Source organism: Drosophila albomicans, chromosome 2R, assembly GCF_009650485.2.
Source record: "Drosophila albomicans strain 15112-1751.03 chromosome 2R, ASM965048v2, whole genome shotgun sequence".
In the NCBI taxonomy this organism is placed as follows: Eukaryota; Metazoa; Arthropoda; class Insecta; order Diptera; family Drosophilidae; genus Drosophila; species Drosophila albomicans.
Window position 1 is genome coordinate 21,065,750 of NC_047631.2, and position 19,324 is coordinate 21,085,073.

Below are 19,324 nucleotides of genomic sequence, written 5' to 3' on the forward strand. Positions count from 1 at the left end.
CGACCACTTTAAAGATGGCGTCACTTTCTACTGTGTCTGTGTGAACGAATCAACTAGCCGCTTAACAAAATTGAAGTTTTTTGGCAAAAAATCTAATCACCGGCTGCACTAAATAGCTGAAAAGTGTAAATGAAAGTGCCAGGAATGATTTTCAATTGAAATTGTGACAGGTGTGTGCGCCATTGCCTTTGCAATTGACGAACAAAAAACAAAAAAGCCTCAAAGGTGTAACGCAAACGCACTGTGAAAAAATGCGAATGTCGTCGTCGTCGTTGTCGCTGTCGTCGCCGCTTTGAGTGTGTACGTGCGCCGCGTTTTGCATGGCAGCTGCGCTCATACCAGAAATATAAAAGGTGTGAATTTCGTGTGTTGCAAGATACATATATTGTTAATTTTGAGGCAATTAAAAGTCATTATACATATGCAACACCGTTATCAGGAATGTGCTTTATTATATAAATATAAATAAGTAAGCAAGCAAGCAAGCAAAAAAAGGCACAAAAAATAATGCCCTGTGTTAAAATTCTGCGAGTGGGAGCCTAAAGCTAAGCGACAGAGAGCGAAAGAGAGTACGCGCAGTAGCACACACATACACACACGCACGCAAATAAAACTTCGTGAGAGCGGAAAACAATCATTTGTGGTGAGTGGTGAGTGTTGTCGCTGTTGTTGTTGTTGTTGCCAGGATGATGATATTTAAACGTTTTAATTGCCATCCATGAACCGGCTAAACTATCTGTCAATTTCAACCTATTCTATTTTATCCCTAATATAAGTGTTGTTATAATGGGAATAAGCGTTTTGAGTGTTTTGTTTTTAATATTATTTTGAGAAAGTTGTCACTGGTCTCGTTTTTATGAACGAAGAAAATTGTTCTATACATATGCATATGTATTTTCATTTAAAACTCACCACACCCCACACACTGACAGCACCTTGGGGCTCGCTCAGTTCTCTGTGTATGTGTGCGTCAGTGTTAGTGATTCACAAAAGCAACAACCCCAACAAATTATCTCTACTACACATTTTCGCTACTTTTACTATACACCAAACGAAGCAGCAAGCAACGCACAACAACACTGCTGCAGCTGCTATCATCGCACGGTTCTTCTGCTTCTTCCGATTCTTTCTCTTCTCTCTCCCCAATACTCTGCTCCCCACTCCTCTCCACCTGTCGCCAAACACGGCACACTACTGCGGTATGCTCGCGCAGTGTTGCCGTATTGCACGAAAAAAACCAAGCAGCCGCTTTTTAAATTTTTTTTTGTGTCTGTTTTTTCGTCATTCGTTGAAGTGCTCTTTTCATTTCTTATGTCTTTGCTTTGGTCCCCGTTTCGTGCACTGTCAATAATATTGCGATGTGGGGCTGGTGCTGTCGAGCTTTGGAGGGACACACGCACACTCACAAATACACACATGCAGCAGAAGCAGCAGAGAGCGCCAACCGAAAAAATCGGCTTTCTTTGTGCCGCAGCAGCTGTAGCAGTGTTGCCAACTTTCAGGAAAAAAAGGCTGTAGAAATATAAAACTAAAACAAAATAAAAATAACTTTAATATGTATGTGTATTTTACATTAGGATTTTATACTATTGCAATAGGGGAATTTTATTCCAACGAAATTTGATTGAAATCCCCTATAAAATGCTTCATTCGAATGGGGGAGAAAAAAACTTATAATATGTAAATACAGTGATAAACTAAATAACTAGAGAAGAATTTTGATCATAAAGTTAACACTTTATACGAAAAATAATACAAAAGGTGTTCATACTATAGGAATGCAAACAAAAATTCATTCTCAACTTCAAGTAGGTGCAAAAAGGAACTCAAATTTGACGGAAAAAATGCTAAATTGGCAACACTGAGTAGAGCAGCAGTTACTGTAGGTTTGTGTTGTCGCGTCGTCGTTTCAGTTGCCGTACGTCGCTGTCGTCTTCGGTTGTGTGCAAGAAATACACGAGAGAGAGAAATACATGAATACAGTTGAAAAGCAGCCTCAAAATCCGCTTTATCGGGTTTACAAAAAAATATATCGCAAAAAAAAGCATATCTACAACTAGAAATGCAAATCTCTCGAAAGTGCGCAATAATTGTGAAGTGTAAATAAATATTGTACATAAAAGTGTATGTAGTAATTTAACCAATTTAATTACAAATTCAACACACACATAATTATAGTGTGCGTGTGTGCATAAATGTGTGTGTATGTGTGTTCGTTTAGGTATCGCGGCCGGCAGTTTGCTGCTTTAGCTATGTAGCTAGAATAGCTAGTAGCTGATGATGGCTACAATTGAAATTCGTTTGTGCTTTTATATTTTTTGTATTTTTCAAAGTATATTATTTTTAGAATATCGATTTTGTTGGCTGCCCGCAGCCAGAGTTGAGCAGTGAGCAGAGAAGCAGACCAGAGCAGCAGCAGCAGCCACACACTTTGTATCCGCTAGTGTATGTGTGAGTCTGCGTGTCTGTGTATATAGAAATCTATATGTGTGTGCATACATATATAATATATGCGAATGTGTGTGTCGTCGTCACAGGCAGTAAAGAATGTGTTAAGATTATGAGCATAACTCATATAGACAAAACGTTACCTAACTGCCGTGCAAAATACAAAATAATAATAAAAATACGCGAGAGAAAAAACAACAAAGTGAAAAAATTTGAATTAAAGTGTCTTCCCCAAGTTGCGTCTATGCTTTATGCCTTCGTTCGTTAAATTCAGCGATCAAAACAGCTGCTCCTGCATGGAGTTGACTTCTCCCTCTCGCCCTTTCCGTCTCTTTCACACTCTCTCAATTTATATCTCCCCGTCCTGCTCGCTCTTGCGGTTGCTGTCATAGCTACTAGCACACGTCGTCATTCTTATTGGCGTTTTCTTTTATTTGATTCTTATATTTCACCTACATTATTGCCATATACACAGACACATACACACACTTATGCTTATATGTATGTCGAGACACACATATGCATATGAGCAAACACACACAGACACACATACGAGCTCACTCATTTCTGTGCTGTGTTTTGCTTTTCGCCTCTTGCTTTTAGCATCGCATTCGTTTTAACAAGATCTGTGCGCCGACTGCCCTACGTTCCCCCCTCACCATCACTGTCATCGCCGTCGCCGTCGCCGTCGCCGTCGCTGCCCACGTCGCAGCCGCTGTCGTCGCTTGTATTTTACATGTGTTCTTATTGTCCCCTTGGCCACTGCCACAACCCCATCCATCCGTCATCAGAGCGCATAAGCGAATGCAAATTCAGATACACAGATACAGATGCAAAAAGAAAAAAAAAATGTAGCAAATAAACTGCAACTTTATTGCTATTGCTCAAGTGTAAAACTGCAAATTGTTTTAAGTCACAAAATGACAAAATCGTTTTGACAGTGTGTTGTTGCTCGTTTGTTAGTTCTTTGTGTGTGTGTGTGTGTGCTTTGCAAATAATTGATTTCAATAAAATGCCGCTGAGAAAACTGAGTTCTGAGGTATGCCAATCATTTATTTACATACAGACTACAAAGCAGAGTATACATATGTATATAGCGTATATATTGCATGGCGAACGGAAGTTGCCGCCTTGCCACCTGCCCACAGAGGGCGCTCCATTTTGGGTATTTGTTCTATTTCCGTTTGAATTCCAAATTTGACAAACATCTACTCACACACACACACACGCATTCTACGTTTTGTCTGCCAACTGTCGCAACAACTGGCAAACAAAGAACGGGTTCTAATTGATTGAGAGTGACGAACCTGCTCGCCCAATTAACAAGTTTCGATTGAGCAGTTACTCGAAGCGAGAGCAGTTAGCGCTGCCAGATCAGGTCGAAATTAACACAATTGTGTGAAATGCTTCAAAATACAAACACACACACATATGCACGCATGTATTTGCATATTACTTTTTACATACATCTACATCTACATTAAAATCTGTATCTGAATGCAAACTTTGAGCCTCTTCGTCTTTCTCTCACACGTTCACTCGCTTGTTCGCGTTGCCTGACAGGTGACAAGGCCACATTTGGTTATCAATTGTATGTGGCTAACAAGCCATAATTTATCGATGTCCACATAACGTTTTATTATAATAATTCATAATACACTACTATTTGCCCTGCACGTCAGACTAAAAATAATAATATAAAACTATCAAAACGACAGCAAATTATTTGTCGTCACATTGAACGTGACTTTTGCTAACAGGCGCTGACATTAACAATTGCAATTGTTTTCATTATATTGGCTTGTCTTTTGCGCAATCAAGTATTTCTATTTTTCTATTTTTTTTTCACACAAAACAAATTGTTGCAAATTAGATAATGATGTATCGTCAAAAGCAACTAGGACAAATTGAACTTGCATTTTAAGCTCGGGATTTACTTTTGTGATTTTCAAAAGATTTCCAAAATCAACACAACTTTTATTTTTGTTTTTTTTGTAGGTCGTAAACGTGTTTAGCAAATAAATGCACAAATTTATCAACTCACAAGCGATAAATTATTTACTCTTTCAAAACTATTAATAGCTTACGATATTTCACATCTATTGCAAAAAGCACAGCAAATCACACTTAGCCTCCTCTTTGAAAAATTTGTTGTGTGCTCGTTATTTGTTATTTGCTATTAGTGTTGTTGTTCTCGGTTCTAACGGAATTCAGCTAACCGTAGAATTTCTTTACTTGGCTTGCTTGTTGCTTGGGATGCCAAAGTGTAGGCCTAAAAATGTCATAAAGAGCGCTCCACATTATTCGCCAACAGCTTCTGGCGAAATATGAAGCACTAATTATCATCAAATTACTGCAGACGACGACCTGCTTTTTATAATCTGTTCACCTGAGCGTTGCACTCTTGTTGTTTTCCTTGTTGTTGTTTAAGTTGCGAACACAACTTTAAACTTTTACCGGGTTTTTGCTGCAGTTAAAGAGCGTGCTAAAAGTCAATTTGCCAGTCAACTGACGCGTCTCTCTCTGTGGGCGCCCATCGCACACTTTATGTGCATATCTTGTTCTGTTTCTCTTGTGTTCTTTATATGTGTGTGTGTATCTGATTTGCTCCACTGCCTGCCATAACTTCATAATGACCCCGCAGGCCGTGTTTTTTGACACAGAATAAACATTATTACATTATTATTACATAAATAATAACATTTGCACTCATTGCTGATGATGGTTGTTTAACTCGCTTCTGAATACTCTACTCGAAAAAATCCTGTTCAATTCAGTTGTTACTTGATCCTACACAAAAGTCAAACTGTGCAAAAAGTGGTTCACTGTGTCGCAATAGAAATCTCTATATATCCGGTTTGAGCCAAGGTAACTGGAAATAGCCAAATGTGTAATTGCAATCATTATATTTAACTAGTCGCTGTTGTTGTTGCTGCTGTTGACACGTGCAGAGCATGCAAATTTTCGTTAGAACAATCGACTTTTTACTCTTGTATTTTGAGCTGTTTTTCGCTATTTTTGTAGCTCGTTATGCAGCCATTGTTAATGTTTTGTTGTGGTTGTTGTTTTTGTGGCCGCCGTTGCGCCCCATATAAAAAAGTGAACTCCCTAATTCTGTAGACGACCCAATTGGCGGCGCAGCAGCCTCGATTGTTGTTGCTGTTGTTGTTGTTGTTATGTTCACACTCATTCTATTTGCCAGTTTTATTATAAAAATGTTCTCTTTTCTTTTTTTTCTGTTTTTCGCTGGTTGCAGCTCGTTTAAAAATACTTGGGAGTATAACGCACATTCCATATATCTTTCAACTTCATTCGCAGCAGAAGCAATCGAAGCGAAGAGGTTTCTGTTTTTTCTTTTCTTTTTTTCTTTTAGTATTTGTTTCGGTCGTTAACGCTGCTCTTCGACAATGTAAACAATGTTGGAAAATATATCTACTCGATGTTTGTACAAATTGCATTGAGTTTTTCCAATGAATTTATATGCATAGTTTATACGAGGTGGAAAATGCAATATCAATGCATTCATTGGGGATTTCTTTTGTTATTTCGTTATTTAAATTGGAATGTTGTTTGGGCATTTGATTTGATTTTGCTTTTGTTCAATATTAAATCAGTTAGCGTAATTTTTGAGTTTGCAAATCATCGAATCAATGAGCCAAATTCTAGATTTTGCAGGGTATATAATAGTCGCAGTCTTCTTGCAACACTTTTCAGTTGTTTTGCATTTCGCGTTCCATCTACACGCTTTGGAGCATGTAAAAAGTCAGCTGCCAGGCGGACACCCAAAATGCCATGAAAAGCCATTAAGAAAACAACACACACTCACACACACACACAGTTACACTCATATGAAGCTAGAGAGAAATGCTCACTTTTTGGTGGCGAAAAACTTTTGGTTTTCTTTAACGTTACGTTTTCATTGTATGCGGCAATTAATGACGTTTTTCCTCTGTGCTCTGTGGCTGCTCATGATATAATTTTAGATGAACATTGGCATGAAATAGCAAAGCAAACAAAAGTATATGATTTGCCTCTTTTTGGACGAAGAAACCATTTACCAATTAGCGTTTTAACCATTTGAAAAAGAAAAACAAAAAATAAAAATGAAAACTTTGAATTGCAGTTAAATGTTTGCGATTTAGTTTTCAATCTTTTTTCGTATTGCTTAAATAAAATTGCGCTTATATTTAGCATTCATAATTTGAGTTTCCTTAGATGCCATCTGCATGAAATCATGTGGCCTTGAATTTAAATGATTAAAACGGCACAGAAAGCGAGAGAGAGAGAGAAAGAGAAAAGAAACGAAACGAATAAAAATGCCAAGTACACTTGATAAGTACTACGTGGTTGATGGGGCAAGTCGGGACAGATTCTTACGACAGATTCCTTATTACCGAGATGACCTTAAAGCGACAGATGCTTCTCCCCTCCTCCCCTCCTCCCAAGCACAATCAATAATAAATTGGCAACATGATTTAGTATCTCAACTACTCGAAACTAAGTTATAGTCCATAAACTGTTAAGTGACGTCATAGTTTCGTTCGCTATCATAAAATTGGAAATATAGCTGTAAAGTGCACTTAAAGTTTAATTGAATTAAGCTTGGAATCCCTAAAAGTGCAGCAGCGTGTCCAGAAGATTTCATTTGGGGAGGCGCTTGTTAAGCCTCCGCCTAAGATCTGGCATTGAGGATCCTAATCTTATCTCTTGCTCAGATAAATTTTATATGCCACATTCTTTGCTTTGTTTTTGTGGTTGTGGTGGCAAAGACACGCCTACTCGACAGCACTTGTCTGCTTATCGCTTTTGTTATAATTATAATTAAAAGCAAGCCAACTGATACCCTGTAGATGCGACAAAAACAATTCTTTATCTCAGGAATTCAACTGGCTAAAGGCGAGCATATTTGGCACTTAATTATAGAAAAGTATTTGTACATATTTTTCCCTTTTTTTTTTTGCACAATTGCACTCGGAATTTTGTTGCTATGCTCCAAGGCATTGAAAATATGGGGCAATTTTATCATTGTTTGGTTTTTGAACATTAATCAGCTTTAATTAGTTTACATTAATTTAATAATGGCTTTAGGGCAATTGCTAGTCGAAAATGCGCTCGAATTGAGTTGATCTTAAAACTAATTTCATTTGGGGGAATTTTAACACAGTTGTTGTTGCTGCTGCTAGCTTGCTTTTTTTTTTCTTTTTTTTTTTTAATTAGTCAAACACTTATTTGTCTGTTGGCCCCGAGAGCACAACGAGGTGGTCATGTCTTTGTTTTAATTATTTAATTAAATTGAAGAAATTTGCTGCTGTTGCTGTTGCTGTCATTGGTCGTTGCTTTTGTTGGGCTTTGTCTGTGTCGTATGCTTGGTTTCTGTTGGTTTTCCCTCTGTGTTTTGTTTGCTTACAGTTAAACGATTTCGTCATATGGGTTGTGTGTTGGTCTAACAATTTGTTTAACACGTCGTGGCTGTCTTATTTAATATTACATACTTGCCACACGACACACGACGCAACGCAACGTTAAGACACTTGGCTGGCTGATGCAATTACAAGGTGCCCCAGACACACATGTTATTGTTATATATACTAAAATTTTATGGTTTGTTTTGCTTTCACTTCTGACTTCTGAGCAGTAGTGAGTGGGATCATCATCATTATTTGGTGGGTTTGGCATTGAAGTTTTGCTTTTACCACAAAAGTGTTTTGAATAATTCTTCGAACAACAATAACAACAACTTTCGATGATTATTCAGTCGAAAGCCATTCACATGTTCATTATAATTATAATTGCTCTTTATGTGCCACGTCCACCCGCCGCCCCTTTGGCAACATCATCTAAATACCGAAAATAGAAACCCATTCTGCATGTGGCACTTCTATTTTTATGACACACACAAAGCCAAAGCCCCTTTTGTTGTTAGCGGGGTCTTCTCCTCCATTGTTTTGTGCGGCAACAAATTGCGTGCGTTTCTAACATTTGGTTGGTCATGGGGATACACATAACTGAGTTTTGCTGTCGAAGGTGTTCTTGTGGCGCCTCTTTTAATTGATGATTAGTCAGCCTAGTCGCCTAGTGCATCAATTTTGTGAAATGTCCCAGAGAACTATCAATAAATTGGATCTATTTTGTTGCTATTGAATGTCCCATTGCATAGCAAAAGGGAAAAAGTCTGTGCAGCCCATGATAAAAAAGCAAGAAAGCGACAGTCGAGTGTACTCGACTGTGAGATACCCGCTACCCAATTTGAATAAAATCAATATGTTTTGCGGTATTATTCTCAAAATATACGGAATATATTGCAAAAATATTAAAAATATACCAAATGGTATATTTAGTATATCGATATAGTACCACATTCTAAATATACCATAGACGGCACAATATACCAGATTGTCATCCAAAGCAACTAAGACCCCTAGTAAGTAGGCGTTTTTGCCCATACAAAAGTATTTCTTTAGTAACTCCAGCAATTTTTTTCTGATCGCAACAATTTTCAGGAATCATAACCACTATAGTTATTATTGTATATACCCAAAATTTTCAACTCTAACTTTAAAATTACGCTTGTTATTTGATTTTTTTTTATTTTCGGGGCGGAAGTGGGCGTGGAAAAAAATTGAAACAAACTTGATCTGCGTGCAAACATAAGAAATGCTGTCGAAAAAAATTAGGACTCTATCTTTTATAGTCTCTGAGATCTAGGTGTTCATACGGACAGACACACAGACGGACAGGGCTACATCGTCTCGGCTGTTGACGCTGATCAAGAATATATATACTTTATAGGGTCGAAGATGCCTCCTTCTACCTGTTACATATATTTCCTGCCGGCACAAAGTTATAATACCGTTCTACCCTATGGGTATCGGGTACAAAAAGGAAAGTCTGGAAAAAGTCTGTTCAGCGCTTGATAAAAGCTAACCAAATCCAATCGCAAGTGCAACGGAAAACTCTTTGTCATGCAACTTTTCCGTTTTGCCAGAATCGAATGCAATGAAAAGGTTTTGGACGTTTGCAACTTTTCTAAATTGATTTTGCAGTCTGCAATAAGGGAAGTTAACTATTTGTGGAATTGTTCGTAATACTTGCATACTGATTAAATTGTTTTAGTAACTGACCCAATTCCCATAAAATAGGGATACACAAAGAGACAGAGAGAGAGAGAATGCTTTGGTAATGTTGTTATAGCTTGATGCGAATACGAATATGAACACACTCTATGAATATGCATACTTAATGCGAGTGTTGTGTGGTGTGTTTGCTTACCGAGTGAGTGACTGAAAAGCAAAGCAAAACAAATAAAAAATGCAGCTAGCGCAGCTCCCACAAAAAAAAAATGTCGAGTGGCTGTGTGTGTGTGTGGAGACAGCCTCGAATGTTGAAAAAGAAAGGAAGAAAAATGTAACCAAAACAGCAACAAACCAGCGCAGAGCTAGATAAACCCGCCAGGCTGTATTCTCTCCCTCCCTCTCTGGCTCCCCATCAACTGACCAGGCAAATGTGTAGCTCGCTTTCTCTGTCTCAGTCACCCACAATGTGTGTTATTGTTGTTGTCATCAGCTGCCTTGAGGCAGCCACACACATAAACACACACAGTGAAAACTTTCGATTCTTTTGCTGTGCTGCATTCTTTGGGTCTGCGCTGTGTATGAAATCTTATAAAACTTATTGTTCCATTTCCTTTCACTTTATGCAAATTTAACAGCGCATTATTCTGGCAGATACATAAGCATGCGTGTTGAACAAACACAGATACATAGATACAGATACATTTGCATTCTGCATTTCACACTTCTTTCTCCTTCTGCTCTCTGTGAACTTTTGAACTTGGATGACAGCTGCTGATGTGATTGATTTAATGTGACGCCCCGCAACGATTTCGATGTTGCGCTGTCTTCTTAATGATCAACCCGAGAAAAGGTCAAGGTCTCAACAAATTCATTTTGAATGCACTAAATGATATTTCCTTTGGCATCCAAGATGCAAGATGTGTGTGTGCAACTAGGACAATCATCAGAGAGGCAGCTCACGTTGCAACTGATGGGGACAGTTAGTTGCCAACGTACAAGTATTTTAGTTGCTTGCAACACACCCACTATTTAGCTCTCTCTCTTTCTCTGTCTCTCTCTCTAGCTATCTCGCCTGGCACAACAATTTGAATGCATTTACACTTGACGCATTTTCTGGTTTTACACGCGCATTTTCTTCTTTGTGCAATTTTCTGACGGATGCAGCCACGCTACTTGTGTTGTTGCGATACTCACACGAAGCAACGCCCCTGAACTCGCGCGTCAGGATTTTACTGAGTATGTGTGTGTGTGTGTTGAGTGTGTTTTCCCACATGCCACACGCGCTTAGGAAACGTGCACGAAATATTACTGCGTAGTTTACAGCAGCTCTGACGAACCTTCCTTTCATTCACCCTTCCTTTTCTCAAAAAGGAATGAAAGCCAATGCCAATTTCTTGAGACACTTTTCAAGTACGCAGCAAGACGGAAAAACAGTGCGCAATTTAGTTGCCCCTTGTGCTTGTGCTGTGTGTGGCAGCAACAAACAAACGCCATACTTATGCTGCAAATTAGAAACTATCAATTACATGGCTCAACCATTAATCTTTTTTATTTAATGCACCCTTCGAGAACTTCTGATGAAATTGGCTTTTGGGTGTTTGTGATTTCTGCAGCGATAAATCGATTTCAATTCACTTGTTTTCTTCTTGGCAATGAAACATCGATAACAAAAGCAAAGTTCATATGCAAAAGTCAGGCGAAGAACTCTTTAAAGCAAAACTAGCGAAAAGGCCACACACACACACACATTTGATAAGCAATTGAAATAACAAAACGTTGATTTTCAATTGACATTTTTACTGCTGTCATGCAAACAACAACAACAATAATAAAAATAATAACAAAGCGAAAGAAAACAAAAAAAATAACAAGACGAGGGAATGCGGCGCAACAGAAAGCGCAATCAAATCGGAATCGGAATCGAGCAATGAAATAATTCATTAAATATTTGCACTGCGCCCCGTCAAGGGAAATGGCAGAAGGCAGAAAGCAGAGACCAACAAAAAAAAAAGAAAACAGTGAAAAACGAAAATGAAAACGAAAATGACAGCGAAGCAGAAGCAGAAGCTCAACAACTAAATGGACACTTGAAAATAGGTGTGGACGGGAATTCGGTCAGTTCAGGGGTGCGGTGGATGAGGAGGGGGTGGTGGTCTAAGGTGAAGAGGGGGCGGTTGTGTTGTGGTTCATAGAGTGACAGTTGGCAAAAGTTTTTTAGGCAGTTGCAATATTTATATATCGATTATGTCTGGAAAATCAATAGACACGCGCCAAACGCAACGAGTGAGTGAAAGAGCGATACAGAGAGAGAGCGAGAGAGATGGAAAGATAGATAGGAAAATTTTTTGGGGAGTTAGGTGGGTGCGTCGTCGTCGTTGTTGTCGTTGTCGTAGAGGTTTAGTCATTAGCGACGCCATTGCAGATGACGACGAACGGTGACGACGACGATTTTCCAAGCGTTGAAAGAAAATCTTGAAAATGCCTGACACACACTCGCCAGCAGTAACAACAACAACACACTAACCTGTCTCATTATTTTGTTGGTTTATTTTGTCTTGCTCTTCTATTCCCTTTTTGCTGTTGCTCGCTCTTGTTGTTGTTGTTGTTGTTTGCCTAATAAAGTCATAAGGTCAGGCGTTCAAATAGAGAAAATAACTACACATGGAACATGGAATATAGGCGTAGTGTTGACCGCATTCTCTCCCAATGGGCAAGGCATTTTCAGTCGAGCCAAGTTGCTCCCTATAGCAAGCATGTGTCCTCGATTACACCATGTACAAATATCTATCTATATATGTTATGTATATAATGTTGTACTTATATTATGGAAAATTTAATTAAATTTTCTAAACGATACAGGGTATCTGGGTGTCATATAACTTTATGCGCGATTCAAGCATTTATTTAACTGTTATCGTGTTGTGTGTGTGTGTATGTGTGTGTGTTGGACTTGCCCTTAAATAAAATTAATGTACATAATATATACATTCGTTTTGTACTCGCCAGTTGTTGGGTTGACGTTTCAGTTGGCTGGGAAAATAACTTAATAATTGTACCTTCAGTATTATATAGTGGTCGTAATTGTATTTCCAGCTGTTGTTGGTTCCGTTCGCTGCTGCTCTGGTTGTTGTTGTTTTCCTCTTCACTACATTTCACTTCAATTCAATGCGCTGCTGTTGCTGCTGTTAATATTACATTTAATTAAAGCTTTGCCCTTTTTAAAGTGTGCTTATTATTGTGTGAAGCATTTTCCCTTTATTTAAAATATGTTGTTTTTATCGCATACCAAATGTGGGCGAATTTCGAGGAAAACTTTTCACTGACGACATCTCTATGTGAGGAGAGGCGAGGAGAGCGTAGGGTCTGCAGTTCCGGCCAGCCTCAACATTGAAACTTGTCGTTTGTCAATGAGAATCAACTGCTGCTGCTGCCCACGCGACTCGACTCGACATTTCCATTTGCAATCCCAACAGCTGTCAGCAGCTCGCTGTCACTCATACGCCCTGTGGCCAGTGCTAAAAGGGGACATAACAAAAGCACACTCGGTTACCTATTTCTTGTGTGTTTAACACGTTCTCTCCACTGCACTGCATGCCAAATTGCAATAAACTGTACTTCAACTTTATCATATTTGTTTACTAGTTATGCTAAATAGACGCCACTTAAAGGTTCGTTCGTTTTTTTGTTTTGCATACAGACAGTCAGTCGATATCACATATAAAGTGTTTCATTTTATGCATGTAGCAAAGATTAGATTATAATTCGATTAATTTACGCAATTTACTCGACTCGCTAATCAAAACGTATATAAACATTGTGATTGAGATACGATATGATTGCAATTTAGTCTAGCAAAGTGTATTGAACCCATTTGCACTAAATAAACAAGTATAAGAGACAAGTTTGTGTCCTTGTCTCAGTCTCAGTGTTGTGTGTGTCCTAGTTGAGTGAAATCGACGCAATGACATTTTCGATTTGCAATTTCTTAAATGAAACATATTTCAAACGACTCGGAAAGAGTGGCCTCAGCATCTATACGAGATCGTCGAAAGCATTTTGCGGTCATCGAGATGAGGATGCCCAAATCGAATGATTTGACTAGAGAGGAGAGAGAGGGGAGGGAATCCATTCACCCATCCATCAGATGAGCAGCGTCATTTACATTTTGGCAGACAGACAGAGTTCCAGTTTATGGGGTCATTTAGCAAAAAAAAAAAAAAACCAATGAGAAACAGAAACCACACACACACATTTGGCTCTGTGCGCGATTGCAATTGGTAACACAAGCTGTTGGGTGGCAACCTGAAATCACAGCCAATGTCGCAGCTGTTATCTGTTATGGCAAACGATATGGAGATATAGCAAAGCAAAGCCAGAGCGGAAAAGAGCGGCCAGCATGACGATTAGATAAGCGCTCTAAAAGCAGCAACAGACAATCAAAATAATAATACGACAAAGCAAAAAAAAAAAAAAAAGATGGAAATGTCAGCCGAGTATGTAAAATACTCGTGACAGACATTGATTTTGAGTTACATACTTCATAAGGATTTTTGATATATTCTGTGATTGTTTTCACATTAAGCTTATTAACTTATTTTCCGTGTTCTTTTCAATTGCAGTGCATGTGATACCAAAAAAATCAAGCGATAACGCCAAAAGAATAACCACGTTGAGACACACAAACACTCGCATTCGCACACACACCATCACACCACACACACATAGGCACAGATGTACCCCATATAAAAAATAAAGGCAAAGAAATAGAAAGAGAGCGAGAGCGAGTAAAACGAAATGTGCATGAGAGAGAATGAGAATATTTGAATAAAATATTCGAAAGCAGTTTAGACAGATAATTCTCTCTTATACACACATTTGAATGTGCCATTCAGAGCAACAAGGAACGTAGAAGCTAAGCGAGAGTATTACTACAGCAACAACAACAACAACAAGAACTACAATTACAGTAACTGAAAAAGAAGCAAACAACAATAAGAAGGCGCATACAGCAAATACAACAATCCCTCCATTAAGCAACTACAAGAAAACGAAGCAAACACTGAGGTGAGCTACAGATGATATGCACTTAATATGCGTCACATTTCACACTTAATGATTCATCTTTATTGTCATTTTTGCAGTGTAACGAATTTAAACCATTAACACAAAAGCAACAAGTGCATCAAGTTGCATCAAGCTAAAGATTGAACTAAGCAAGAGAAGAGAGAGCTTGGGCATCAAGTGAGCAGCAAACCTTCCTACTCTAACCAGAAATCGATCATTAAATAAATGTCAAGATAAGTCGATACCGCATCAACACCACCGCCATCAACATACCACAACAACAGCAGCAGCCGCATCAAAAGCAGCAGCGAGTTGTAGATCAGGATATCGCAATACCGACAAGGACATCGCGTGGAAAGGGTCAAGCGAACGATTGCAAAACGCCAAACTCCACTGCAAAAGTCGCCAACATAACACATAAAATATTTGGCTGGCTACGCAAATCGCGCAACAAAAAACCAGTCGCGATCCTCAGCAGCGATTTCGACGAAGACGGCGACGAGGGCGTGGGTGTGGGCGTGTGCGTGGTGGGCGCATCTGGTGCAGCCGGTGGGGCGTTGGACGATCAAATTTCTTCATTGGCAAGCGTTGGAATTAAAGCCGGCAAGCTGAATACCACACAGACAGCCACGGAGACCGCCATCGATTCAAACGAACCCAAATCTGAAAAGATGTCATCGGGCACGTTTGTGGATCGAATCGACCCGTTCGCCAAACGTTCACTCAAGAAGAAAAGTAAAAAAAGTCAAGGTTCCTCGCGCTACAGAAACTCTCAGGATGTTGAGCTGCAGCAATTGCCGCCACTAAAAGGTAATTTTACATTCATTCAAATTCCAATTCGTAACATTCTACTAATAAAATGCATTTCGTTTTCGTTTGTTAGCCGATTGCTCGAGCCTGGAACAGGAGGAGCTCTTTATACGGAAATTACGTCAGTGCTGCGTATCATTTGACTTTATGGATCCGGTAACGGACTTAAAGGGCAAGGAAATCAAACGGGCTGCTCTCAATGATCTATCCACCTATATAACACATGGGCGTGGCGTGCTCACGGAGCCGGTCTATCCCGAAATAATACGCATGGTAGGCATAAATAACATTTTTAACAATACTTCTTAGTATATTGATGAATTTTTGTTTTCTTTTAGATATCTTGCAATTTATTTCGCACATTGCCGCCCAGTGAAAATCCCGATTTTGATCCGGAAGAGGATGATCCAACACTGGAGGCATCATGGCCGCATTTGCAACTCGTCTATGAGGTGTTCTTGCGCTTTCTGGAATCCCAAGATTTTCAGGCGACCATTGGCAAACGTGTGATCGATCAAAAGTTTGTGCTGCAGGTGAGTTTGAGACATAGTTTCATTTTGAGTACAAAAATTAATGTGCATTTGTTTATTTAGCTATTGGAACTCTTTGATTCTGAGGATCCACGCGAGCGAGACTTTCTAAAGACGGTCTTGCATCGTATCTATGGGAAGTTCTTAGGATTACGCGCTTTTATACGAAAACAGATCAACAACATATTCTTGAAATTCATCTATGAAACGGAACATTTCAATGGCGTTGGCGAGCTGCTGGAAATTCTTGGCAGGTAAGTTTGATCTCCTGAGAATCATGCGTTGGAAACTTTGCTTAAATCTTATGTTTTTATTGCAGCATTATCAACGGTTTTGCCTTGCCATTGAAGGCGGAACATAAACAATTTCTGGTTAAGGTTCTGTTGCCGCTGCACAAAGTTAAATGTCTGTCGCTCTACCATGCACAGCTGGCGTATTGCATTGTACAATTCCTAGAGAAGGATCCATTCCTCACCGAGCCTGTGGTGCGTGGTCTACTCAAGTTCTGGCCCAAGACCTGCTCCCAGAAGGAAGTCATGTTTTTGGGCGAAATTGAGGAGATCTTGGATGTGATCGATCCGCCGCAATTTGTCAAAATACAGGAGCCACTGTTTCGGCAGATTGCCAAATGCGTCTCGAGTCCACATTTTCAGGTATGCAAAGACTACTTGATATCGTCTACAACAATATTTAACACCTTTTTCTATTTTTAGGTTGCTGAACGTGCTCTATATCTCTGGAACAATGAATATGCCATGTCGCTGATTGAGGAGAACAATGCGGTCATAATGCCCATCATGTTCCCGGCGCTATATCGCATTAGCAAGGAGCATTGGAATCAAACCATCGTCGCCCTGGTCTACAATGTATTGAAAACGTTTATGGAAATGAATTCAAAGCTCTTCGATGAGCTAACCTCCAGCTACAAGGCGGAAAGGCAAAAGTATGTTAATTTTTAAACTGTGCATCACTAAACTAAACTAAATGTTATGCTTGTGCTCTTCTAGGGAAAAGAAGCGTGAACGCGATCGCGAAGAGTTGTGGAAGAAGCTACACGAACTCGAATCAAATCGTTCCAGCGGGCGTGCCGCAGGCGGCAGCGCTGCAACAGCCAACAGTGGATCAGCTGCGGCGGCGTCAACGTCACTCCAGCCGCCGAACATAGCCGCCGCAATGAACTCTCATCAGCAACAGTCGAATAGCAGCAGCAGCGGCAGCCTCTCCAGTGGCGGTGGCCCAGGTGGTGACAATAATCCTGCGACAGCAAAAATCAAACTAGAGAAGGCAGACAACTAAACACAGATGCAACGCAATGCGCGCTTGATACTAACAATAAAAATGCAAAATTAATAACACAGCAAACAAGATGAATAATGAGAACAACACGAACAACAACAACATACACACACATACAGTAAAAATGTCTGCTGGCTCACGCACATCCACAACCATAAGCACTCCCCAACACACACACACACATACAGAATCACACACATAAATACAAGTCAAAGAAATTAATGAGAAAGTACATTTTTGAGCTAGCGATAAATAGTTAATACAATACAAGAAGAAGAAAACAAAAACACACACTAAACTAAATGAAAACAATGCAGCGTATGCTTAACTTAATAAAACACACAACAAATATGGTAATTAAAAAAAATGTATACTCGTTTAACAAGACACCAAACCAACAAGCTGGAGCTGGAGCTGCTGTACGTTGTGAATTTGAATTGAATTGAATTGAGAGAGCGTGGCTAACCTAGATATGCTTTTGATGAGTGCAGCGTGCGTAGCTGCGTTTTGAATGCAGCGGCATCAAAATTCTATATAATATATAAATCGTACACAATACACACACACACACCAATACAAAACACACACACACATATTATAAATACATATAAATATATATATATATTACAAGAGAAAGAAAAAAATATTATTAATTAGGTTTAAGGAAACAACAAATTGAATAAAGCGTAAAAGTGTTAGTATGTGAAATTGAAAGCGAGCCGAAAAATGTAGCTGATTGATTGATTGATTGATTGTTGAACACGCATTAAAATATTATTATTAAAACGTAATGAAGAGAAAAAAACAAAACTAGACGTGTTGCTAGAGACCCCCTAGCCTAGAACAGCGCTGACCCAAAACACACACACAACACTGAGAGATAAAATTTAATAACTAAAATAGCAACACACACACACTCACACATACATATACAGTTACGGTTACACACTCTACTGTAGTTAACGTTTTCTGCTCCCATGGCCAAGCATTATAAATAATGGAAAACGATACAAAAAACAAACAAAAACAAAATGAAATGAAGTTTCGAAAATTTCAGAACTTTAGCAGTCTGGTATGACAGCAGTACCAACTTTCCACTGAATTTTCCAATGTATATATACTTATGTACGTATGCATACATGTGTATGTATGTATATGTGTGTATGTATATTTATATAGATATATATATGTAGGTATATACATGTAGACTTATCGAGCGACTATGCTTAACTTTGTTACCTATATTTAAGTGTTGCACGTTGCCGTTGTCGTCGACAAACAAACAAAAATACTTTCAAAACTGGCCCAAAAAACCTATAAGCATATAAAACCTAAACAAAACATATATTAAGTGCTAAGAGAATGTTAACTTAGTCCACAAACAACTAATTTAGCGGGGTTCATCAGTAAAACTAAACTAAAAAAAAAAACAAAAAGAAAAAAAACGTAAAATATAAAAATAAATACAGCTAATCGGGCTAGAGAAACGGCTTAAAACTGAAACATTACATATGCATACTATATATATATGTGTTTACCACATAACAAACAACAACAAAATGCTGATCTATAAACAAAAATGCAAGAATATATGATATATGTATATGTATGTGTATGTAAGTATATGTATGTGTGCAAAATAGAGTCTCTTTCTAAGTTACAAACTAATTAAAAAGTAATGAGTTGCGCCTGCGCAGTAAACGATAAATATAATACTAAACAAAACAAAAAAAAAAGAAAATAATTCTGAAAATGAAATGAAAAATATGCACTGTAAAAAAGTTGTAAGCTAAATACCGAAGTAAACATTAAAGTAATGTCGTTAGTCTCTAGTGAACCTAATGCAACCTAATGATTTAAGGGTAAAGCACCGTTTCACAACTCACACACACACTCTCACACATACAGAGTCTGTCATCCACTTAATCATTTTTTCGATAATTAATTTCATAACTCACACTCAACTCAGCTCGGATAATATAATGAATAATGCCTAGGGAGCGCCACGACATAACTTTCAAATTTAAATTGTTGTTTTTTTTTTCAACATTTGAGTTTTGTTTTGTACCTTTTACAAAACAATTAAGATTGTTTATATTGATT

General features: G+C 38.6%; 1 protein-coding gene across 5 annotated transcripts; it reads left to right on the forward strand.

The window, feature by feature from the left end:
• The first annotated feature begins 22 nt into the window (after positions 1-22).
• LOC117576237 (serine/threonine-protein phosphatase 2A 56 kDa regulatory subunit epsilon isoform) lies at positions 23-18,696 on the forward strand. 5 transcript variants are annotated; one of them, XM_052007258.1, is made up of 9 exons: positions 23-650; positions 14,141-14,585; positions 14,663-15,395; positions 15,469-15,668; positions 15,734-15,928; positions 15,989-16,179; positions 16,245-16,578; positions 16,639-16,868; positions 16,933-18,696. In XM_052007258.1, exons 3-9 carry the CDS (start codon positions 15,257-15,259, stop codon positions 17,219-17,221), a joined length of 1,578 nt encoding a protein of 525 aa, XP_051863218.1. In that variant the 5' UTR covers positions 23-650; positions 14,141-14,585; positions 14,663-15,256; the 3' UTR covers positions 17,222-18,696. The 5 variants fall into 5 exon arrangements, with proteins under 5 accessions (XP_051863218.1, XP_034116747.1, XP_051863219.1 ...); XM_034260856.2 differs by having other exon boundaries at positions 23-643; XM_052007259.1 differs by having other exon boundaries at positions 23-353.
• Positions 18,697-19,324: the final 628 nt, after the last annotated feature.